This window comes from Pinus tabuliformis, chromosome 2_2 (genome assembly GCF_031772625.1).
Source record: "Pinus tabuliformis cultivar Carrire ecotype Pingquan chromosome 2_2, CPIR1, whole genome shotgun sequence".
NCBI classification, from domain to species: domain Eukaryota; kingdom Viridiplantae; phylum Streptophyta; class Pinopsida; order Pinales; family Pinaceae; genus Pinus; species Pinus tabuliformis.
In genome coordinates this window covers 49,853,685-49,879,649 of record NC_142300.1, presented here as the reverse complement: position 1 = coordinate 49,879,649, position 25,965 = coordinate 49,853,685, and the positions used below count along the sequence as shown (strand labels likewise).

Below are 25,965 nucleotides of genomic sequence, written 5' to 3'. Positions count from 1 at the left end.
ACTTAAACTAAGATTGAATGCAATTATCTTGGTAAATTTTAATCTAAATGCCTAGTCTAGATGTGATCTTTCTTTCGACTGTTTTGAAACAAGTCAGGTATGTTAGTTGTGGAAGGGGTCCAAAGAAAGACAACGAAGGCTATATTAATGATACCTTCCTTGGGTTACCCAACAAACCCAATGCCTCCGGTGTTGCAGAGGTTGTGGCTCTGACAACTGCAAGGTCCCCGCGTTAACCACATAAGAGGGTCTATGTCCCTCAAGTTGATAAAAGAAAAGGGTCCCTAAGAAATGTCTTTCAACCAAGCTTATGCTTGGAGGTAAATTAAATTAAAATGCAACTATATTAATATGCCTAAATGGGATGCAAGTAAGTTTATTAGTGCTTGTATAAAGGGAAATGCTTCAATTAAATGGAAATATGTTCAACAAGATAACTTGGATAATTGCTCAAAATAATGCAAGATACATAAGCTTCATAAACATATAAGATTGTAAGTTGCTCAAAGTAATTGCTTTGACAAATGATAAACCAATAACCAACTAAAGCAATGAAATGAAGCTCTCTATTTATATGTTTGCAAAATGAGCAAATAACTTAAAATAAATGGGCATGTAAACAATGAGCCTATTGTGAGGCAGACATGAAGCAAATTGTTGAGCCAACTAAATCAACTTTGCTACTTGAAATGAGATGTTTGCATATAATGAAGTAAGTTGCTCCAAAAGAAAAATTCAAAATTTGTAATTTAAAGCAAAACTTGAAGTGGCAAAGCGTACGCTGGAAATAAGTAGCAAAAGCAAATTCTGAAAAGCAGATTGTGAAGGTGAGGTTGTGTTAATTTTAAGACATGCGAGATGAAAAAACTAAGAAACAATTGCAAGATCAAACCACCCACATGTTCCTCCTTTCGAATAAGGAGAAAAGGATGTCTTGGGTGAAAACCCAAGCTCCCACAAGAAAAATTAAGATCTTATTAGATGTTACACAATGAGGAACCTTCCAATAGGTCTCAAGCTAACTTCAAGAGGAATCTCTACAATGTATGAGGTTTCTCAAGCTCTAGATTTCCTTCTTGAAAGGCAAATTCAGAAAATGAGGTAAGTACAATGAAAATGTTATCAAGATTGAAGAAGTTAAGTGTCTCTTGATGTCCCAAAGCTTTGCCTCCAATGGTGAATGAAATGGTGCATAAGACAAGGAGCCAATTCTCCTCAAATGCCCATGTCCTTGCCAAATAGCAACCCTCCTCTTTGTCCACGGCCTTCTCAAAAAATCAACTTCGAAAGGGGTTGAGAGGTCCTCCAAGGAAATGGTTAGGGTCTGTATGATCCTTCTTTGATGCTCTTATCACCAACACTCTAACTATGGGCTGCAACAATTAAGAGACAAATTAGTGTAGAGAGACTAAAATACAAATATTATACAAGAAACCAAATCAAGTGATAGGAGTGAACCCCATCACTTGGTTTAGTGTAGAAAAGTTCTCAAATAGCTAATATAAATCAATGCAAAACTATTAAAAAAGATTTAAATTTTAAAATGATTGCTTGTATACAAGCTATGCCCAAATGAATCCCCGCAAGACACTTTTTGTAAGATAAACTATGAAAATCCAAATAACAAATAAGAGTTCCTTTGAAGGTGCTTCAAGAGTGGGTTGGTCTCCCAAAGACTTCCCCTCATGCTTGATCCAACAAAAATTCTTCTACAATACTCAAATCACACATTAGTCCATATAGATTTAGATAAGCAAACAATGAATTGAAACTTCTAGAAATTTATTTGAAAATAAACTAGAATTTTAATATCTAGAACCTACTTTCAAATCAAACGCTAACACAAGATAGCTTTGCACTAGCAAGTTTACAAGAATATATGAAAAATGAAATAATTCAAAGCATAAAAAAGATTATACCAATAGCTCACAATGCACCATGCTCCAAAGGAAAAACACCTATGAATGGACCCCCAAAGTCTTTTATTAAAGCTCTTGCAAAGTGTACAAAGTCGCTATTGAGAACTCTAGGGCATTCAGAGTTAACAGATTTCTCTGCTTGATAATTGCTTGTGATGTACTTTTACTTCTTAGCTTATAGTCTTTTCTTCGTTATGTTATTATTGTGTTTTCTTCATCAAGGCAATTATCAATACGTACAATAAAAGACAAGTGACACAATATGTAGGCTTCTTAGCCAAGGCCAAAACCTCTCACCTTCTTGAGAGGAAAACCCGATCAAAATTCTTCTTCTAGATCTTCAATTGATAAGTACCAAGACCATGACACAGACCCTTGACTCTAGTATCCTCCCAAGAGCCTTGTCACTAATCTTGATGCTCTGCCTCTTCCCTTCCTCGCCTTTCTTGATCTCAAACTGCTTTCCTCCTCGACTCCTTCTAGAGAAACTCGGTCTCTATCCTTCACATTGCTCCTTCTCGGCTTCCTATAGAGAATCTAGGTCTCTAGGCTTTCGTTGGTCTCCTTTAGAGAAACTCGATCTCTAGATCTCTACTTCAATCACCCAGAAGAATCCTCCTTTGTTTCCCTAGAAGAAACCTTTCCTCGCTATCCCATAAAAACCCTCCTCTTCGCTGCCCCAGAAGATGTTGGAAATAATACTAAGAGGGGGGTGAATCAATATTATCAGATCAATAATTTTATTTCTCAAACAGATTTATATACGCTACTTCAATGAAGTGAACTAGCATGTACACGCAACTGTGATTAGAGAAACCAACGTATATCCAGAGAATTTGTGATTTAGACAATTTATCATGTGTTGATCTGAAACCAGTACATCAGTAACTTATTAGAAAGTGCAGTTAAAGCAGAATAAAGCATCACACATAAGCAGCACAGATGAACAACAAGATTTAAGGTGGAAACCCAATGTGGGTGAAAACCACCTGCTGCTGTCGTCTCTGTCTTCTTTTAATAATAAGAAAATTTGTTTACAATCTTGTACTGGTGCAGACTCATACCAGTACGCAGGCACCCACCTGCAGAAGGCTACAACCTTCTCTCGTTTTCCAGCTTCTACTAGAAGGGAGCTGCAACCCCCTAGCTCTTGTACAAGCCAATTTGTTTACTAGTACGTAGGCGCCGACCTACAGAAGGCTACGACCTTCTTTCTTCCTCCAGGGACCACGTTTCATGAATTTTCAGACTGGATACTCCTGGATCACAACACCACAATCTGAAGGCCACGTTTCATCCAATTTTCATGCTAGACCCATCAAAAACTTTTACACTTAAACTGCATCAACCAACATTCAGTTAATCTGAACAATCAGAACACTGTGCTAAACCCATAAACCTGCATCATCATTTAGAACTAGCTGTAACCTCAAAAACCATGCATCAGAGTGTAAACGCTACTTGGCTAACTGTGTGTATATGCTACTTCCGTTAATCAAACCTACGTATACCTTCAAAACTACTGCAAACATAAACTTTTGAATCAAGTCTGTACCAACCAGCAATATACTGAATATCTACTGTCAACTTACAGAGCTTTACACAAGCAGCGACAGAGATCACTTCTTCTCACTTATACAATCAATCAATCAAATACCAGCCTCCTTATGCATTCAATTTTACATTTAGATCTAAGAAGACTTCATTGACAGACAACAGTAAAACAACAGAATTTGATCAGATAGATCAGTCAGATCTGAAAAAGAAGCTTTTCTTTTGTACACGCTATTTTGAAGGGTATAACCTGCGTGTACACGCGCTTTTGAAGAGACGAACCAGCATACATATTTGCAAATAACTTTGATGCACTTCTGAACTTCAGACAAACCCAGATCACGACATTTAAAGAATAAAACAGGTGTACACAGTCAGATCTAGCCCAACCAATATCAGATCATCCAATAATAAGTCACTTCAGGTCTCATGATCCTGATCCAACATTGAATTCAAGGTGCACAAAGTATTTTAGATCAAATCACAAACATAGCCCCTGCAACATAAAATATACTTCAGATAGAAGTATTCCTTAGAAACCCATACACTTGCACACTTGGCCTTATGATCTTCTCCTCCTTATATAGCTTTAGGCCCTTTGTCAATACCTTGGACCAAAACCACTTAGGACCAATACCTTGGACCAAATACCTAGGTCAATACCACAGACCAAATACCTAGGTTTTCCGATCATGTACGCGCTTTTCTTTCTGTGGGAGTGTGTGTATATGTATATGCTCTTTTTGTTATGTGGAACAGCGTGTATATGTTGTTTTGACTAAGTGGACCAGCGTGTATCAGCTTTTTCCTTTACCTTCTTTATTTTGATCAGTAGACCTTAGTTCCATCTTCCTGTTCTTCTGTACCATTGCCCTGTAACCTCTGAATATACCTGTTGTACTGTGAGTTGCCTTTTACCAAAACTGAATTGACCTGTGAGTGAGTTGCCATCAAGGACAACACTTGTATCTCTAAGAGTCTGAAAATAATTTTTTTGCTGATGCGGAGACGAACTTAGCGCGATTCTTCGTTTTAACTGTCGTTGGCACCTGTTGATTCGAGGACGGGCTCTGCTTGGGGTTTCATCGTTACCCTATTCGTTCCTTTGTCGTATCCGGCCTCGAGTTGCAGTTTGAAGAAGCGCTTCTGCAGTGCTCTACGACTGTCGAGGGTAGTGTATGCGCAGTCGTGCTACTAAAGTCTCTGAACGGGAAGCAATTTTGACGCGAAGCACTGCGAGAAGCCTCCTCAGATCGTTAATGTGAAAACCAGTCCCCACTGGATTTATCAGCCGAGGTAGGCAGACGACTCGTGGCCATTTTTTTTTACTAGCATCACTGTGGCTGATGCAGCTTCTCTCTCCGCGTGGCATCACAATTTATGAGCCAGGGTCGTCGCATAATATTCGAAGGGACGTGTTCTGCTGAGCCGAGTTCATTACAGTCGAGGGAGCAAAGGGAATCTAGCGCTCACCTGTGGCACATTTATATTGACGCCATCAACTCCTGCAAGCTTTAACGTCAAAATCGTCTTCCGTGCCCGTGGATTGGGTTTCCTATCATTCGGGAAACAAGGTACCATGCGAGCCCCCGCGTAAGTGTGTAGCAGGTTTTAACGGCCAGCGTTTGTGAAATTTGTGTTTTTCTTTCGCGTGGAAGGATTTTTTTTATCGTGGATTCAAGACGTTGTTGTTCTGCGCTCCTAAAGTGGCTCAATTTGTTGCTGTATTTAAAGTTAAAGTTGTTCCTGGCTAGTGATTATTTACGTAAATCGTGCTTCTCAGTGTTCGATCCTACGTGGAAGAATCAACATTTGGCATTCCTTCCTGCCTAAGCCTCTCAGAACGATTTCTGGTTCTATTTCATATTTACACCAGCATCTGTCAGATTTTGTCCGGATCAGCCGGCATTTGCATTGAAATCCGTGCCGGACTCCTTTATTGCTTTCTGTGTCTTAGGAAACGTGCAGATGGCCTCGCTAACCAATCTGATGTTGGAAGTCAGTCAGTGCTTTAATGGCACCAATTATAACATCTAGAAACAGAGAATGTTGACCATTTTTGAATATAGGCGTCTTGACCAGCTCGTTTTGGGCAAAGAGCTCCGTCCTGGTACAGATGGTGCCGATCAAGATAAGTTTGATGATCGAAATCGAGATGCTGTTATGCTTCTCAAACTCTCTGTGACAGATGATCAGTTACCACGGATTCCTTCCGGCAAGACAGCTGCCGAAATCTGGCAACATTTGAAGGAATTGCACGAGACATTCGACAAGAGCAGAGCTTTCTTTCTAAAGAATCAGTTGTTCTCCATCATGATGGACGAACGTATGTCTTTACAGGAACATCTTAACAAGATTAAAGACATTCTGAATCAGCTCGAAGCCATTGGTCGGACCATGGAGGAAGAAGATATGGTAGTCATCACTCTGAAAAGTCTACCAAAACCTTATGAGCACTTCATAGAAACACTCAACATTACCTCCACTAATGTTGATCTGAAGTTTCCGAAATTATGCACCAAACTCCTACAGCAGGATCATTGGAAACAGCGGTTTGGTAGTGGTGCTTCATCAGCCTCCTCAGAAAATGCTTTTGCTGCCAAATATCAGTCCTCTCAGTCCTTCCAGCAGAAAAGTTCTTCTCAACCTTCTGATCCTGCTAAGAAGAAAAATGTGCAGTGTAATTACTGTCACAAGTTCGGCCACATGAAGAAAGATTGACGACAGAGGATTGCTTCTGAACAGAAGAAGCAGGGAGGGTCTCATCAGAACGCGAATGTTGCAGAACATTCCGAGCAAAAGGAATATGTATTTTACGCCTTTATGGCTAAGAGGTCCTCAGATCATGCCCCGTCTTTTGCTTGGTACATTGACTCTGGTGCATCACGTCATTTTTGTCACAGGCGTGACTGGTTTATTGACTTCTCACCTTTCAGTGATTCTGTGGTATTCGGCGGAGGTGAAGAGTACACAGTGGTTGGCAAAGGTATAGTTCAGATCCAGTTTGGTGGGCGCACACTCATCTTCCTGAATGTATACTATGTTCCTGGTATGGAAATTAATCTGCTATCTGTCCATGAGATTATGAAGAACTCTCCTTAGCTTGATGTAGTGTACAGTGCGCACAAGTGCTCCATTATTGACACGGAGACTCATCTTATGGTTGTTGTTGGCCTAGAGGATCATGGTCTATACAGGCTTCTTGACACTAGTGATTCTCCAGAAGTAGCTCTAGCAGCTTGTGTTTCTCCCATCAGCACTCTATGGCATCAGCGATATGGGCATCTAAACATTCAGTATCTCTCTCAGCTATCTCGGGAGGGACTTGTGTCAGGGTTACCTGATATTCAGACTCAGCAGTTGGGAGTGTGCGGCGCCTGTCAAGCTGGCAAGCAACATCGGTCTTCATTCAAGGATGGAGAATCTTGGCGCGCATCTAAGGTACTCCAGTTAATTCATGCTGATATTTGTGGTCCTATGAATACATCTTCAGTTACTGGTTGCAAATATTTTTTGCTTATTGTAGATGATTTCAGTAGAAAGATGTGGGTGTACTTTCTAAAACATAAATCTGATGTATTTAGTATCTTTCAGAAGTTTAAGTCCTTAGTTCAAAAAGAATCTGGTTGTAATATCATAACTCTTAGGATGGATAACGGGGGTGAATTTTGTTCTTCTGCTTTCTCCAACTTCTGTGATACCCATGGCATCAAACGCCAGTTAACTACACCCTACACTCTTCACCAAAACAGTGTTGTCGAACGTCGCAACCGTACGGTTGTTGAAATGGCTCGTTCCATGTTACAACACATGAGTGTTTCGAACAAATTTTGGGCTAAAGCAGTGTTTACTGTTGTCTATCTTCTTAACCGATCACCTACTTAGGCTGTTAAGGGGAAGACTCCCGAAGAGGTTTGGTCTGGCCTTAAGCCTAAGATCAGTCACCTCAAAGTGTTTGGCTCGGTTGCATATGTTTGGATTCCAGCTGCTAAGCGCTCTAAGTTGGATTCCAAAAGCCAGAAACTCATGATGACAGGGTACAGTGATCACCACAAGGCCTATAGGCTGATCGATATAGACACTGGTCGTCTTAGCTTCAGTCGGGACGTAGGATTTGATGAAGATCGAGGGTTCTTTCAATCTCCTTCTAAGCAGTGTTCTGAGGATCAGCCTCACAGTGTTCTTCTTCCGTTAGGTCCACCTGATGGGAGGGATGATGCAGCATCAATATTTGATGATGCACTACCTGAGCTTCCTCCGGAAAATAACCCTCCTCTTGCTGCTCCTATTGTTCCTGAGCCTCCTCCACCTCCTCCTGATATTGGTTCCTCTACTCTCCGGCCTAAATGGTGGGCTAAAACTATTGGTGATCTTCGGGATAATGAGCTCCTTGAAGGTAGAACTTCCAAATATAAGGGCAAACAGCAGTCTACAGTAAATTTTGCTCTTATGGCTAACCTACACAGTATTTTTGAGCCTCAAACCTATTCAGAGGCTAAGGGTACACCTGAGTGGGAACAAGCTATGGAAGCTAAATTCCAGAGTCTTCAGAAGAATCACACTTGGACCCTTTCTGATCTTCCTGCAGGGAAAAAGCCCATTAGCTGCAAATGAGTGTATAAAGTGAAATACAAAGCTGACAGAACCCTAGACAAATATAAGGCTCGCCTTGTTGCTCGAGGGTTCTCACAGAAGGAAGGCATAGACTATGAAGAGACCTTTGCTCCTACAGCCAAGATGAGTACCATACGACTTGTCCTTGACTTAGCAGCTCAGTTCAATTGGAAAGTCCATCAGATGGATGTAAAGAGTGCCTTTTTGAATGGTGACTTACAGGAAGAAGTCTACATGACGCAGCCTCTAGGATTCAGGGTTGTTGGTCAAGAACAGAAAGTCTGTAGATTAGTCAAAGCACTCTATGGTCTGAAACAAGCCCCTTGGGCTTGGTACATGAAAATTGACCAGTACCTAACAGATCATGGCTTTCAGCGGAGTCCATCTGATGCAAACCTGCATATCGAACATACTGGTGATGATATTCTGTTTGTTGTTGTCTATGTGGATGATCTTATCATTACTGGCAGTTCAACACATTTGATCCATGCGATCAAACAGGATTTGTGTAGCACTTTTGATATGACAGATTTGGGACTTCTTCATTACTGTTTAGGGGTGGAAGTCTGGCAGACTGAGAACAACATCTTTCTCTCTCAGTCCAAGTATGCCAGAAATCTTGTGGACAGGTTCAGAATGCAGGATTGCAAACCTGCCACGACTCCTATGGAACCAAGGCTCAAACTTTCAGCTCAGTCATCCTCACCACTTGTGGATGAAACTTTATTCAAGCAGTTAGTGGGCAGCCTCATCTACCTTACTGCCACTCGACCTGATATCAGTTTTGCAGTGAGCTACATTTCACGCTTCATGTCAACTCTTAAGGTTGATCATTGGATAGCAGCAAAGCATGGGTTGCATTATGTAAGAGGCACTCCTAATTATGGACTTCTGTACACTCAGAGTTCAAATCCTACCCTCAGTGGTTACACAGATTCAGACTGGGTTGGTTCAGTTGATGACCGTAAATCTACAGTTGGGTATGTGTTTAGTCTGGGATCCGACACTGTCACATGGACTAGTAAGAAGCAGCAGGCAGTGGCTCTCTCCTCGACAGAAGCAGAGTATCGGGGAGCAGTTAAGGCATCTTGTGAGGCAGTTTGGCTTCGACGTATGCTTGTGGATATGCATGTTTCCCAGGCAGGTCCTACTCCCTTGTTCTGTGATAATCAGGGAGTGCTCAAACTCGCCAAGAATCCAGTCTTCCATGAACGAACAAAGCATGTGGAAACCCATTGTCACTACATTCGACAGCTTGTTGAAGACGGATCCATTCAGTTGCTGTATGTTCCCACAACAGAGCAGCCAGCAGACATCTTCACCAAGCCTCTTGGTCCTGATAAGTTTGTAAAATTCAGAGGGTCTATAGGTGTTGTAAATAGATTGAGCATTAAGGGAGGGTATTAGAATAATGCTATTTTAGTGTTTAATGCTCATCTGTGATTGTAATTAGCAGTTTCTTGTTAGAAACTTGTTGTTTCTATATTCTTAGTAGAAACTTGTTGTTTCTACTTTCTTAGTAGAAACTTGTTGTTTCTGTAAATACAGTTGTATTATTTATTGAGCTTCACTGCTCATTGTAAATCAATTCAATCAATTCATTCCTTAAAATCCATATGCGTGTTTTCGCACTGTTTTAAAGAAAACTTCCTTTGTCCTGCTCAGAAGATACCTATCTTCGCACTGCCCAAAAGAGACTTATTTTTCCTTTCTTCGCACTTATCCTAACCCTTCACACTTCTCTTCGCACTTCTGTCTTACCAAATTTAGGTCGAGTTGCTCGCTTTCAAATGGAGGACGCGTGCTTGTATATATACACCTCACCACATGTCCTTTAGGCCAACATGTTCACTTGAGGTTAGGTCGACTTCATCAAGTAGCTTCTCCCATCGTTGTAGGCCGACTTGAAGAGGATAGATATCAAGGTCTTGGAGGATACTTTACATAGACAAGATTAACTCTTTTACAAAGTGTAACACGACTTCATTGCATGACAATGACTAACATTTTATGACTAGATGACAAATAAATCCTAAAGACTTTCAATGGGAGTCTTGACTCAAAAACAAAATCCCTTGCTCATGAAACCCATGAAGTAAGTCAATATAATAATTTTATTTTTCTTCTTTGCATCTTATTACATAAAATCATAATTACATGTCATTATAAAGACCGAACCTAATTACACTTTTCAACACTCCCTCCTAACTAGGGAGGTATTCATAATGGTACTTGGACTTTCTCAATCTGAAGAATTTCTCATAAGAAGAATTTGGATTTGTAACTCATTTATATAGCATCATATCAACCAACATTGTTACTAAGCAAGTCCTTGACTAACAGCTCCATCTCTCCACAAGATTTGAGCTCAATGCTGGCGAGACCAATGATATATAAACATACTCATCATTGTCTCTCTCGGAATATACCCCACCCGGGTTCTCTCAGGATATGTTCCATGAGGACTATTCTTATCTTGGACTCCCTAGTCCTCAAAGAATATCGGTCCTCCACGACTACTCTTTCATGGGATGCCCTATCTCATCCCCAAAGAGTATCGAATGCCAAATGATTACACAATCCTCCATTTTGTCTTCCCAGGTGAAGATCAGAACAACATGTCTATCTCTCCTTTTCAAACCAGGAGGACATATTCCAATAAAGGAATGTACCTAAGCTCCCTGCTTAGGAATTTTCCAAGTTTCTTCCAAGTAAGAAACTTATTTTCAGGCTCCCTCTTAACCAGGGACATATCGCAGCTCCTCATGTGGAGATCCTGGAACAACCAGCTGCTCGAAGAGCTCCTTCCTTCGATGTCATGAATTTCTTCTTTGTCAAGGAGTCTTCTTCTTACGAGGACTTCTTCATAGGGCATAGATCATCCATCACTTTTATCCATGAGTTAGTCATGTCCTCAACTCATCAGAAAGTGATCCATTAGATTTTCCATCTGACTTTGCTTCATATCATTCTACTTCCATGCCATATTTTCGGAAGGACATTACATCCTTCTATATGGTCCACTTGGAAGTCATCCACAGATTTCACTTTAAATCAAAATTACCTTTGTGATGATCTTTCACCGTGACATCTTCCTATAGGTATCAGCATCCTGCATGTAGATTGATGACAAAGAAGCAGAGGGTCTCTTTCCTTTGACGACTTCCATCAGTCTTCACATCTTTCTAGGAGATCTTCTAGTCAAATCTACTTGGACTTTGGATGTTGAATGCCTTATATATTTTTTGCATATTATCATGATCTCTTCCTATCTTTTCACACTTTATTCCTAGGAGCTTCCAATTAGAGTTCCTTAATTGTATTCTGCTTTCTCATGATTCATATGAGAACATATTATTTTGATTTCATCTAGTGTGACTTATGCTTTTCTGCAATCTTTCGAAGGAGGAGATCCCTTCTTCTCTTGATCATATTTCCCAAGATGGAAATAGTGATCCATATTATCTCCAACCATATGACATGAATTTCACAATATCCTATGTAAGCATACATACCTCATCTTTCCTTTTGATCATCCAGACTTCCTGTAGTAGCTTCATTCAAAAGAACTTTATCCTTTAGACCTACTTTCCTGTTATGTCATCATGTCATCATCCCTTGAACCCATGAGTTGGAATTCCAGATGAAAACATTTGCTTCCTTTCTAGATCGATGAATCCTTTGATGAGGATTCCATCAGAGAGACTTGAGGATCTTTCATATCCTCACCTGGCAGATGTTTCCTTTATTGACTATGATGATCTCAGTCGATGATGACCTCTGCTTCTTTGCATAAGTATTTAATGAGGTTTCCAAGAGCTCCCAGTCTTTGTAATCAGTAGAATTTGTACTAGACATATTTTTTGCTTCCCATGTCACGAGCTCTTACTTCTAATGCTTCTATCACGGTGCTATTTCTAATTTGATGCATTCTATCTTATTTGTACTGCATCTTATCTATAACTTTACAAGTGAAAGGTACCTCCTAGTGAAGAAGATCATCTCAGTCATAGTAGAGATCCTTTTGCTTCTTCCTTCTTAAGCTTCTTTGACTCAGGTTCTTTCACTTCCTTAGTCGTATAGTCTTCTTCCCTGTCCCTCTTACGTTTAGGACAGTCTCTTCTATAGTGCCCAAGATTTTGACAACCATAGCATCTTTCCTTAGCCATGTTCTTCCTTTTCTTCTTTGGAATACCAAACTTTCCAAATTTTCCTTTTCGTCTTGTCACTAATTGTTCCCTTCTATCTAATCTTTTGTCACTTTCTTTCTTCATCTTGTCTTCCTCTGCCTTGCAAAGAGACCATAATTTGATGAATGGGATAGCTTCCTCTTCACTGGTAGATATGAGGTTACCTTGTTCATCAGTCAATGCATTCAGAATAACGAAGATCATTTCGTTATTAGATACCATCTCTCCTTGATCCTATAATTGACCTTTTATTTGAGATGCCTTTGAGAAACATGATGATATCCCTTCATCCTTTGACACCTTCAATTATGTAGATCAGGTCTAAGTGATATGATCTTTTCTATCGTGCTTTTAGAGAAAAGTTCTCCCAACTTATCATATATTTCTTTAGATGTCTCCAACTCGGCTACATAGGAAATGAGTGGATCTTTGATAGAATCCTTAAGAATATTTTGAGCCTTGAGATCCCTTTCCATGTAATAAGATAATGCTTGTTCTTCAGATGACTTGGAGACCTTTCCACAGATATGATCAATGACTTCATTCACTTCAAGGACTACGTCTATCCTTATTTTCCATTAAAGGAAGTCTAATACCCCAACCAGCTTTTGGTTCTCCTTGAAACATGAAGTCATTTTTACTAGATTAGATTATAATAAAAAGGTACTTACTTGTGAAGATCAAATCTTCAACTTGATGACAAACTTGTTGCTTCTTACTATGAATCTTTAAGTAGATTCTTACTTTGGTGAGGGAAGACTGCCTCCTTTGAGATCTTTGCTTCAATAGAGAGAAGATTTCCTTTCGAGCTTCCACTTCCTTGGTGATGTATGATTTCTGGAGTGCTTCTAGGGTTTCGGTCTTTCTTCCTGCTTCCTTCTTGAAGATGATTTCAAGAATCTTGCTTGGAGTATTCTTCGATCTAGGGTTTCAGTTTGATGAAGATCTAGATCTCTTGCTTGGTGTTCTTTGACTTGCTTTGATCCTTATTTGAAGTTTAATTCTCATGTGTCTACTTGCTTTGACTACCCCTTCTTGTCTTCAGCACCTAAGCTTTGATACCATGTTGAGAAATCTAGGGCATTCAGAGTTAACAGATTTCTCTAATTGATAATTGCTTGTGATGTACTTTTACTTCTTAGCTTATAGTATTTTCTTCGTTATGTTATTATTGTGTTTTCTTCATCAAGACAATTACCAATACGTACAATAAAAGACAAGTGACACAGTATGTAGGCTTCTCAGCCAGGGCCAAAACCTCTCACCTTCTTGAGAGGAAAACCCGATCAAAATTCTTCTTCTAGATCTTCAATTGATAAGTACCAAGACCATGACACAGACCCTTGACTCTAGTATCCTCCCAAGAACCTTGTCACTAACCTTGATGCTTTGCCTCTTCCCTTCCTCGCCTTTCTTGATCTCAAACTGCTCTCCTCCTCAGCTCCTTCTAGAGAAACTCGGTCTCTATCCTTCACACTGCTCCTTCTCAGCTTCCTCTAGAGAATCTCAGTCTCTAGGCTTTCGTTGGTCTCCTCTAGAGAAACTCAGTCTCTAGATCTCTACTTCGGTCACCCAGAAGAATCTTCCTTTGTTGCCCCAGAAGAAACCTTCCTTTGCTATCCCAGAAGAAACCTCCTCTTCACTGCCCCAAAACAATCTCTTCTTCACTGCCCAGAAGAATCTCTTCTTCGTTGCCCAAAAGTAAATGTCCTTCGTCCTGCTCAGAAGATACCTATCTTCGCACTGCCCAGAAGAGACTTCTTTCTCCTTTCTTTGCACTTCTCCTAACCCTTTCTTCACACTTTTGTCTTACCGAATTCAGGTCGAGTTGCTTGCTTTCAAATGGTGGACGAGTGTGTGTATATATACACCTCACCACAATTCCTTTAGGCCGACATGTTCACTTGAGGTTAGGTCGACTTCATTTAGTAGTTTCTCCCATCGTTGTAGGTCGACTTGAAGAGGATAGGTGACAAGGTCTTGGAGGATACTTTACATAGACAAGATTGACTCTTTTACAAAGTGTAACATGACTTCATTACATGACAATGACTAACATTTTATGACTAAATGACAAATAAATCCTAAAGACTCTCAATGGGAGTCTTGACTCAAAAACAAAATCTCTTGCTCATGAAACCCATGAAGCAAGTCAATATAATAATTTTATTTTTCTTCTTTACATCTTATTCCATAAAATCATAATTACATGTCATTATGAAGACCGGACCTAGTTACACTTTTCAACAGTAGCAGCGCTTCCGCAAGCACAATAATTAGGAACAAAAGATACAAAATGGCAGCTCAAAGCTCCATTATATAGGAGAATGGGAGAAAATCCCAATGAAAAACCATGTGCCAAGTGTGATGATGACAATCCCAAGGCTCCTCCATGCAATTCGATTTTCCCCAAGTGTCATTCGAATTCCTCCAGAGAGGCCCACGCAATCCTTGAGGAGGACAACTCGTTGTTGAGGAAGGGACAGGTGTTTGTGGGAGTGGAGTGGTGGGAGAGCACTCTCCACTTATCTCTAGTGGAACTCCAAGTCCAAAGCCCACTAAAATTTGACTCATCAAGCCAATTTGAATTTCTCTCCTCATTAAGTGTGTTTTTCCTTGAAAATTTTGTGGTCCCCTCCAAAAATTCGATTTTCTTGGAGCCCATATATTTTCCTTAAATTTAGGAGTCCACGTCACCTTGGAACTTCACTTTAACTCCTCAATGATTTTCCACCTCATTTCCACATCATTTAGCATATGTAGATATTTATTTTTCTCCATTTATTTAATTGTTGGCTTAATTTATTGCCACATTTTCCACTAAACCTATAAAAAAATGGGTTTTGAGGGTCTAGAACACATTTTTTACCCCTCAAAGTGTGTCATAGTAGAAAGTTGAGGGTGAGAGGTGCAATTTTCAGCACACATACCCCATACAACTTCTCTAGACATCACGTATTACATATTACATTCAAAAATTATTCTGAGAAATTTTAAAAAAATAAAAAAATTACCCCCTAGACCTAATCAAATTCCACGAAAATTTACAAGTGATCCAGTATGGTAATATACAATGACTCTAGACACTAGGACTCACCCAAAGCCTCACCATCAAGCTGTACTCCGGCTTTGGGGGTATGATTGGAGGAAAAAACTTAATTATTAAGCCTAAAAGGATATGATAATTAACCAAGTGAAAAAGAGCCTCCCAGAGTAGACTCACTTGATGGCAAGGTCTCAAGCTACCTAGGCCTGTTACATGACTCAAACTCATCATACTAGCATCACTTTACATCATCCCCGTAGGGCTTGTGGAATCTGGGTACAATAGAAGAAGATGAGAAGAAGAAGTAGAGTTGAAAAACTATAGTGATATGATGATCTCTAATGGTACAAGCAGCCTTTGGTACATCCTTGGGCATGGAGTCTTCAGAAAATTTTCAGGTGCCACTCCAGTGATGAACACAATACAAGTCAAAAATGAAGCTACTCACTTGAAGATCGAGGTTTAAGAGGCAAAAAGGAGAGAAGAAATTTTGACAAGTCACCTTAAAGAAAAATCCAAGAAGTTGATCAAACTACAAACTGAATTTGATCAACAAGAGAGAAGGCTTAAAGAAGAAATTATCTCCTTGAAGACCCAGCTTGAAGAAGCAAGAAAAATTGAAGAAGTGACCAAATTCCAGCTAAAGAAGAAGGAAGAAGATTGTGATAAACGTGAAGAAGGAATTGTATCATTAAGAGTTGAAGTCAACAAGATCAATAAAAAGTTGAAAGGCTTTCAAGGGCTAGATAACATTGTCAGTTGCAACAAATCAAGTCCAGGTGAACCTTCATGCAAAGAAGATGCAAGTACCAAGTCCCCAAAGGAGAAATTTGAAGAAAAACATAAAAGTGGAATCTTTGTCCTCAAAAGGCCAAGTGGAAACGATAAGAAGCATGAAGTTGCCAATCCAAGAATTTATGTTATGTTCTCAAGAAGATAACTTATCAAGAAGAGCAGCAAAAGACTGGGCGTCCTCCAAGGCAGAACAATTTCAGAAGACCATCATGGCAATCCAATTCTCCAAGGTACCCAATTATATTTCTTGGTCATTGTTATTCACGTACAAATTTTGGGCTAGGGACTGCAAAGCTCATAGCAGGGTTAACTACAACGGATATTATCAAAATCCTAGAAGCATGTTTACAAGCAGACAAGTCAGAAACCCTAATGGATTCTCCAGCAAAAGGTACAAATCATTTGCTCCATTATTAAGGGACAACACAAAATGCTTTATAGCCCTAGTAGACCTCAGATTTGTCCTTAGCGATCAACCAACACTAAACACAAGCCTCATATATCTTTGTCACACTATTCGTTTAGTCCTCTTCAAGACAGATCAGGGGTTTCGGCCCTCCACAACCAGATTTTCCTAGTTTTGAGGCCTTACGACCTTACTGTGCCAACCTGAGGCCCTTACAACCCTCTCCTAAACAAGATTGGGGCCCTTTTCAACCTGTTGTAGCATACACAGTTGTCTTGGCCTCCTCCATAGGGCTTCGGCCCTCTCTTTCTAAGCAGAACAAAATCACATTAGCCCCTTTTCTAACTCGATCTTGCTCAATACATAATACAGAGATAACATGTCCTCCTCCTTAGCTCAATCTGCTCAGATTTACAAAGAAACTCATCCTTCTTGAGGATCTACGGCTAGCATTTATTTACAATAGATAATTGTTATAATGTTTTGGCTCTACCCATGGCCTTACCTTAGATCTTTGTACATGTGCCAATTATCTTGAGGCCCTCGACCTGCGTTCTTTAGGCCTCGACCTCCTATTTAGCCCTACTCGACTTTCCTTTATTAGCAAAAACCCTTGACCTCTTCCATGGATACATCTTAGCTCCTTTTGCAACCCTACTCGGCCTCTAAGCTTAGATTCTCTAGGACTACATCCTACTAGCCTTCACACACAATAAAGTTTGTCGCACTGATTTGTCTAAGGCCTCTCCCTTAGACCTCCTTTTGCACTTTTCCTTGAGTCACTTAGGAAACCTTCTAGATCTAGGGTTTTAGTCTCTTTTACCCTTAGAATATTAAATTATTTCTTTCTTGCTTGTGTCCAAAACCCCACTTTTGGGTAAGTCACCCAACAAACTCGTTTCTTTTTGGTGGGTTGTCCTCTCTCGAAAATACCTTCCGAGCTACCCAAAATCTAACATGCAAAGAACTTGACTTTGCTCATATTCTTTTTTTTACCCTATCAAGGTCTACCTCCACTTTGGTTCTGCTTGGCCTTCCCTTTGCCCCTTTCGCTTGTGCAACAAGAGCATGCTCCTCTTTTTACTCACCACTCCTACGTTGTCCTCCTATTAATGGATTCTCCCAAATCTCCTTTTGGATGAAATCATGCCACAACCGGCTCCAATCAGGGAGTTATTTCCTAGTCAAGATTCCATACACAAAGGTGGTCCAATGCTTAACACATCCTTTTAGAGCTACTTTCACAATCTCTGAATCATTCACAGCCTCCCCAACGGCTAAAAGCTCATCACGAGCCTATTGGGTCCTTATGAGGTGAGATGTTATGGTCTTAGACTTGTTCATCCTAATGTTGTTCAATTTTAGCCGCAACACCATCTTCCTGTTTCCATTTATACTCTAATAAAGACCGGTTAGGGCTACCCACATTTGACATGTCATATCCTTCCCTGATATGTGAGGAATTATGTGATCCCTCACACCATCCAAAATTATGCCCATCACTTTCACATCCTTTCAATTATGCTCGGCCACTTGATTTGGATCTGAATGAATCTGGATATTTATGTTCACAAAATTCCACAAACCATTCATTTTTAAAACTATGGTTATCTGCTCCTTCTAGGGACTGAAGTTAACATCCCCATCCACCCTATCTTCATATCGCAAACTACTCAGTGGTGCCTATTGTCGCTCAGATTGTACAAGCACTGCGACAATGGCTCAGGGCGGGGGTTGTCACTCAGATCCCTGCCCACTCCGTTGTAGTTGTCTCCCACTAGTAGGCTATGGGGGATAGGCCCTATGAAAATGAGATGATGAAAGACGAGTTGGGAACCAACTTTTCCAGGAAACACAGTTGAGTGGCCTAGCTACTTGGTTAAATTTAGCAAGATCCAAGGATTTGATTCGATTTAGAAATGAGACTCAAAGTTCTTGCTTATTACAAATTAAAACCAAGTAACCGGATGGACAACCACTGGTTAGATGATTGACTAACCTATATGCTATGCAAATCCTAAGATCTATGTGTAACGCAAGGATCTTGGTTACTTTTAAATTATATGCCTAGTCTAAATGGAACCTCCCTCTTAATTGTTTTGAGACCAGTATTTAGAGTAGGTTGTGAGATGGAAGCCAATAGGAAGCAAGCAAAGGCTTGATTAAAGATGCCTCCCCCTGTGTTCCAACCACGCAGTGCCTCCGGCACTGCAGAGACTGTGGCTCTGACGACCGCAAAGTCACTGTGTTAACCACTAAAAAGGGGTTGAATCCCTCAAGCTAAATGAGAAAGGGTTGTCTTAGGAATCTATCAACCAAGCTTATACTTGGAGGTAAGTTATTAGTGCAAACTAAGCCTAGAATGCTTATGCAATGGAATGGATGAGATTCTTAGTTTAAGATTAGCTTAATGTTTAAGTACTTTAAGTTATGATAAATCTTGAAAGACAAGGGTACTTATCAAATTATATGCAATCTTACAACCAAGAAAGTGCCAATAACTTAGTGCCAATGTTAACCAATCCACAGGATGTTCAACTAAGGATGATAATCCACTCAACAATTAGCCAAAGATCATCAACACAAGATACAAGATATTTTAATGATGATATTCAACAATCTTATGCCAAGATTATGCACTTTAGATAACACCACTTATTAAGAGATGTTAGATTAAGCCTTAGATGCCAAGATAATCAAATAGATTCCTTAATGCCTTAGATCACAATGTTACTTGTTAACCAATTAGACAATATGACTTAGAACACAAGATATCAAGATGCCCAAAGATTTAAGATTAGAGTGCTTTAGAGAGTGCTTATTGGATGTGAACTTGAAACTTATGGATCCACTCAAACAACAAATGAATATGTTAGCACACTTAAGTCAATTTGCTACAAAACCATGAAATAAGAGTGATATTGATCTATAGAGCATAAATCCCAAAATCTTATGTTACTTATCTCCTTACTAAACTTTAGGACAGCAGCAAGTAAATCAATCTAGATCCACAAGATAGCAAGCATATAGTAACAAGATATGATCAATGAGATGCTAATAGACTTGCCAAGTGAAAACACAAGCTAGCTAAGCTACTTATGATGAATTGTTCATTGTTATATCAGATCTGAAACACTTATTACAGCAGTAAGAAAAGTGAACAAACCGTGAGCTATTGGTGCAATTACTTGTGCCAAAAATTGCCAAATGCTAGAGTAAGTTTGCCAAATCGAAAAATTTGATTTTTAAGCCCTTTAAGATGTGATATTCAGAAAATATCAGATCTGATCTAGTGATTATGCAGAGAATTTCCAGCCAACAAACAAGTAGATCTGAGCTAGATATTCAATGCCCAAGTAGCCAAAACAATAGCAAAATTTTACTATAAAATTATCAATGTGTTTAGACCAGTGTTGAAAATATCGGTATCGGCAAAATATCGGCAAATATCGGCAAGCATAAAAAATAATTTTTTCAAATTTTTAAATATAGCCGATATTTTGCCGATATTTTCAAAATATCGCGATATTTTGCCGATATTTTCCGATATTTGCCGATATTTTGAAAATATCGCGATATTTTCAAAACAGAGAATATCGCGATATTTTCTCGGCGATATATCGTTTTGCCGAAAATATCGCGATATTTCCGAATATCGCCGATATATCGCCGATATTATCAACAGTGGTTTAGACCACTTAGATGAGATTTTAGGGCACTGAAATCACTGTTGTGAATAATTTATTACAGTTGTAGCAAAACAGTGAGAAAATAAGGGTTTAGAGAGCAAACCCTAGGCCCAAGGCTTTGTATATCACTTGCCCAAATTTGCCCAAAATTTTCCAAAGAAGATGCCACTTGAAAACACAAGCTTTGAGTCAATTTCTTCCTGCAAAACCCACCAATTTTCAGTCCAGAAATTTCAGAGATGGGCAGAGGGCAAATTAGGGCCAATGAGGGATACAACTAGTCCCAATAGGGCTAGCGTTGGGCTAGGAGAGGCCTAGAAGGCCTACCGTCCAAGGAAAGAGGCTAAAGGAGGGTTGAAAAGGGAGCAAAGAGAGGTCAAAAGGGAGAGTGAAGGGCAGAAGAGGAGGACAGAGGACGCTGAGGTGAGGAAGAGGCTTGGAAAGCCTACAATAGCCTTTCTAGGGTCTAAGAGGGGATCAAGGCCTCCTAGGCCCACAACCGGGCCTAAAAAGGCCTTGAACCCTTGACATAGGACCCAAAAGAGAAGGTCGAGGCCCCTAGAGGCTACGACCAACCCTAGAAGGGTCGAAAATGATGATGCAGGCCCTCAAAAAGATGATGCAAAGGCTTAGGAGGAGGACGTTGACCCTGGAGAGAGTGGATCTTGGCTTAGGAGCCCTAAAACTTGAAACCCCAGCTCTGAAAATTTTTATTTGCTTCAGATTTTCTTCAATAGCTGGCCCTACAAAATTTTAGAGGCTAGATCTTACCCTCAAGGGCCTAGATCTAGCTCTATTCCAACTTTTTCCACTTGATCTCACCTTAAAAATGGAGATAAAAACACCCAAAGCCCCAATATATACAAAAAAATTCAAAACCCTAGTTAGAAAAAATAATTTGCAAAAATATATTATACAATAGTTACTTACAAATGTACAAATATACAATGCTTTTAAAAAGAATTTTGAGAAATAATTTTTTATAAATTTTTTTGATAAATGGCTAAGTGTATTTCTAGGAATAGATACAAGCTACAGACTTTGCGAAGTTAAATAAACCATATAAATATTCGGAGTCCAAACAAGGTCAGCCTACGTCCACAGTTTGTGAACTTGGAGCCCAAGGGCTGGGGAACCTGCAAACACTATATATTTTCTTCAAGAAAACTTGTTAGACATATGACGAATTAGAGCACCTAAGATAAACCCAAAATCTACCAATAGAATTATCTTATCCCCATCTAATGAATAAACAAACTTTTGAAATTTTAATCACAATATAGGAATGTTTGTACCCAGCACATACCACAAATCAGTAGACAATAAACACCATGAACTGTACCCCAAAGTCTTTATAAGTTTATTATGATTCAAAAAACATTCTCAGCGGGGCAGTAGCATTATGTCAGCTTTTCTGTAGAATTTTCTTAGCCAAACATCAGATGGTTTGAGACTCAAATGACTCCTAATTTATATATAAATCCTCCAAGTGAAAAAATAATGGCTAGTTGGCTTGATCCTCGTCAAAATAATCTCAGCCGTCGAAAAATATTTGATCATCTTTTAATCTCCACCATTGAAAATATTTGTTTTTGAGGAATTTTCGAATTTCTCATTTAACCCATTTTTATTAGCTCAAAATTAATTATTTTGAGCTAATTTCCACAAAAAACTTGACTTTAACTTAACCACCAAGGTCCAAGGGTCTAATTTTTCTTGAAATTTCCAATATTCTCTTGGTGGGGGGCCTTCAAAAATTAATTTCTTTGATACCCACGAATTTTTCCACTTTGAGAATTTAATTTCTCTAAGACTTTAATTTTGACTCTAATTAATTAAATTTCTGGCTTAGGATTTTAATTTATTTTTGCCAGAAAATTTAATTCATTGACCCTTGAGGGGATTAATAATTTTTGCCACCCATTAATATTTTAGCTATTGTGTCTAAGTATGAGGGATCATGCACTAAAATATTTTTTACATAAGATAATTACAATTCAACCCTCAAAAGGGGAACACCTGTTCGGTATAAACCCTCAAATAATTTACCCAATTCTGCGACACAATATGATCTAGTAGACCAAGTGATCTGTACTAAAATAATTTAGCTAATTAGCTTAAATTGTTCTCAAACCACTTTTACATAAGACTCGACTAAAACACTAGGACTCACCTAAGACTTTGACGAAGAATTCCACCATAGCTTTGGGGTGAGGTTGGAGAGGAAAACTCCGCCGACCATCCGCGTTTAGAAACATAGATGAGTCAGTGAGACGAAAAACCTCTTAACATGAAACTCTTGCCAAAATAATAGGCTTACCCGGGTTGTTACATGCATATATCGTCTTACTAGCATCATTTACATTACAAATTTGCATATTGGGTATACAAAGACTCAATAAACTGATGTTCAATGACTTTGATCCTTTGATCCTTTGAAAAAATTTGGCATATTTGCTTCCTTGCAACTTTGACAAAAAGAGTGCAACAATGCCATCTTCATAAATCTTGGTCCTTTGAAAAAATTTGGCATATTTGCTTCATTGGAACTTTGACAAAAAGTGCAACAGTGCCATCTTCATAAATCAACCTTAGCCACAAAACCCCAACTGCAAAATTAAAAATAATTCTATTGTCGTAAAAAGAAGAAATTCGCTATTGCAAACCTTAGTGATCTCAGATCTCTCTTTAAGAGTTTTCGAGAGCTCTGACACCATGTTAAATCTCCTAGTACCAACCCAGATTTATTTTTTCACAACAATTTTTATTCCTAGAAATTTATTTTATTAACCAAATAAACCTTGAATTGTTGAAAATAAAATCAATGGTATTTTAACATCCATAAATTTATATCCAACGGAAATAAAATCAGAGATCAATCACATATTACAACAAAAAAACACCCACAACAATTCTCCTTCAATAATTAATTTGGAAAATCAGGGTTTCAACCCACAGAGAATTTACAAAGAAAGATACGCTGACCGGAACTTGCAACTTGACCCCACTAGAATAATTTGGCCCAAGGAAATTCGGCCAACTGGAAACTAAGCATTGAAGAAATTTGACCTAGAAAAAACTGGCCCACCTCTCACCAGCAAATCAGCCCCGGTGCCTTGCCCCTGCTCAACCTCTATGCACTCACAAATTGGCCCTAGCAAATCAGCGTCCCCAGTAACTGTGCCTCCTCTTGCTTCAGCAATTCGGCCTCTCCAATCTCTAGCAAATTGGCCTCTTGGAAACACTCCTGAAATTATCCCTATATTTTCCTTCCTTCTCCTCAGTTTAACCAAGCCTCTCGCTCTAAAGAATTCGCTCTTTCCTTCTTAAGAAAATCACTCTTACAAAAATGTTGTAGTTGTTGCTCCTCTCCATCTGTGTCTTCACCTTTCCCTTAGGCTTTTATTTATAATCTCCATTAAGCCCAAATCCCTAGCCATAATCTCCCTTCTAGAAGATCTAGGAGATCAAGGGTTGAGATTATTTCTAGGTCACTTAAATAATTTAATTATTTATCCTTAGAAATTGACTTAATAGTCCACAAAAATAAATTGACTTTAATTATTGTACTTTTCCTATGTTAGACTTTGGAAAGAAGACATAAATAACTTACTCCACCAAGCAAGCACCTAAAGAAGCAATAAATCATCTTCCACATGCTAAGACATGAAGCTATGCAGAAAAGCTTTTGAAACTACCATAAGCTTCAACATTACATGATGCCTATGCTTTCTTTTATGTCTTAATTAGTTTAAAGTTCAAACTTGCTAGTGATATTGCTTCCACCTTATTCTCGTTTGGTTGTAAATGCTTTGTTTGTTTTCATGCTTGTGTGTTTAGTATTCAAGTCAAATCAAAAACCCTATGCTTCATTGGATACCTATAATTTCCTTTGGCACAAAATGTATAGAATTTACACTTTGTACTTTCTATGCACAAACCACCCTAGAACAACACAAAGGAATCCTACATGCCCTAGAACCAATCATAAGAGTTGAAATATTCCCTTCGAGTACGCATTACTATGGTCCGAATAGATATTTTTGGGTCTTCAACCTAGTCTTGTTGCCCCATTGATCAACATCAGATCCATGGGAAGGTTTCCATCCTTTCATTTGTTGTATCTCCTCTTATGTTTCATGGTTAATCACCTTGGACCCCCATTTGGGCCCTTCTCTAATCAACTTGGCCACTTTTTGTGCAACATTGCATTTATTACAACCACAAATGATGCTCCCAGTGGTTAGAAAACCCCTTTTGGGACCAAATGAAGCCCCCATATTCAGTGTGCTTTGTTTAATGATCGATCTCACCAACCATCATCCTCATTTATTGCACACCTAGAAACTTGCAAACTGCAGCTTTTGCATGGCCTGCCATCTTACCACGACTTCGTTAGAAAATTGGAAAGGTAAAAAGATTTTCTTATATTGATAATTACTTGTGATATTCTTATGTTCTTATTAGTCTTTATGTTATTATTTTATCTTCTTCTCATCAAGCAATCATCAAAGCAAAAACGTGAAGATCAAGGACACCAGATGTAGGCACTCATCCAGAGCTTTAACCCCTTTATAGGGGAAAACCCAGTCAGAACTCTTCCTTCAGTAGATTCAAATTGAAATAAACCAAGACCCTAGACCGAAAGACCTTCCTCCTCCACCACGTCAGCTCTTCCTTCTGATAGATGATCTCTTCCAAAGTTACCAAATGCAGCTTCAACTCAGAAATTGGACCCGTAGCTTCAGAACTTTGAACCAACTTTAGGATTGCAATTTCTATCTAGCAACTTCAGTAGCTTCACCCTAGTAGCTTCACAGCTTCGACCTTGATGCAGTTTCACAACTTCAATGCAACTTCAATGCAGCTTCGATGCAGCTTCAAAATTTCTTTGCACATGAGAGATAGAGACCCAAAAATTTCGATTCCAACTTCCTTCTTGAACTTCGCACTTTTTCTGCTTCCAGCTATTGTAATTCGAACTTTAGTGAAATGTGCTTCCAAATGAGTCGAGTTGCTCCAATATATAGTGAGTTTGTGAGGTCGAATTACCTTATTGAGGCTGACTTGTCCTTTCTTGAGACTAACTTGATGAGGGCAGGGCCGACTTGGTGTGGAGGTGACAAATGACCATTTTTACTCAAAAATAAATCTTTTTACATGGAACAAAATCCCAAGAAGGGTCTAATAAAAATGACAATGACTTTAATGACTCAAGACAAACCCTAGAAGTCTTCAATGGAGACTTTGACCTATAAAAATATTGACCCAAGCATGAAACCCATGCTTTAATAAGTCAATTACTTTAATAATAAAATTTATTTTACTTTTCTTTTGACAAATCAAATACAATTATGAAGACCGACACTAGTTACATTCTTCAACAGACTTGTGTCTCATAGTTTTTTCAGCTACTCACATAAACGTACAAAGGACCCTTCTATTGAGTTTGTTTGTGATTTCGTCTCTAGGCCCTATAGTTTGCGGGTGACCAAAAAAGATGCTCAATGCTCCCATGTTTTGTGGATCAACTGTGTTACAACTCGCATTGGATCATTGAGTATAAATATGTTGCATCCCTTCTTATTTTGGTCTCTCTTTTCTCTAAACTAACATCTCTATGAACTTTCGAAACGGGTTGTCTAGCTCTTGTGTATTAGTTTTGGGTCATGTTGTCGCTCAAATTGTCCACGAGAATGCAACAACGCTTAGGGCAGGGGCTATCACTCTAATCCATGCCCTCTCCGTTTAA

General features: G+C 39.1%; 1 protein-coding gene across 6 annotated transcripts in view; it reads right to left on the bottom strand.

Moving 5' to 3' along the window:
• The window catches only part of LOC149191425 (pentatricopeptide repeat-containing protein At3g62470, mitochondrial-like), a 100,949-nt gene that overhangs the window by 36,369 nt on the left and 38,615 nt on the right, over nucleotides 1-25,965 (bottom strand). Inside the window, exon 2 of one of the 6 annotated variants that reach the window (XM_089404260.1) lies at nucleotides 988-1,373. The exons of the other annotated variants lie outside the window; for them this stretch is intronic. Coding sequence (XP_089260386.1) covers nucleotides 1,363-1,373 — 11 coding nt within the window. The 3' untranslated portion in view covers nucleotides 988-1,362. Of the gene's footprint in view, nucleotides 1-987; nucleotides 1,374-25,965 lie in introns of those variants that run through there. 6 annotated transcript variants of the gene reach the window in all.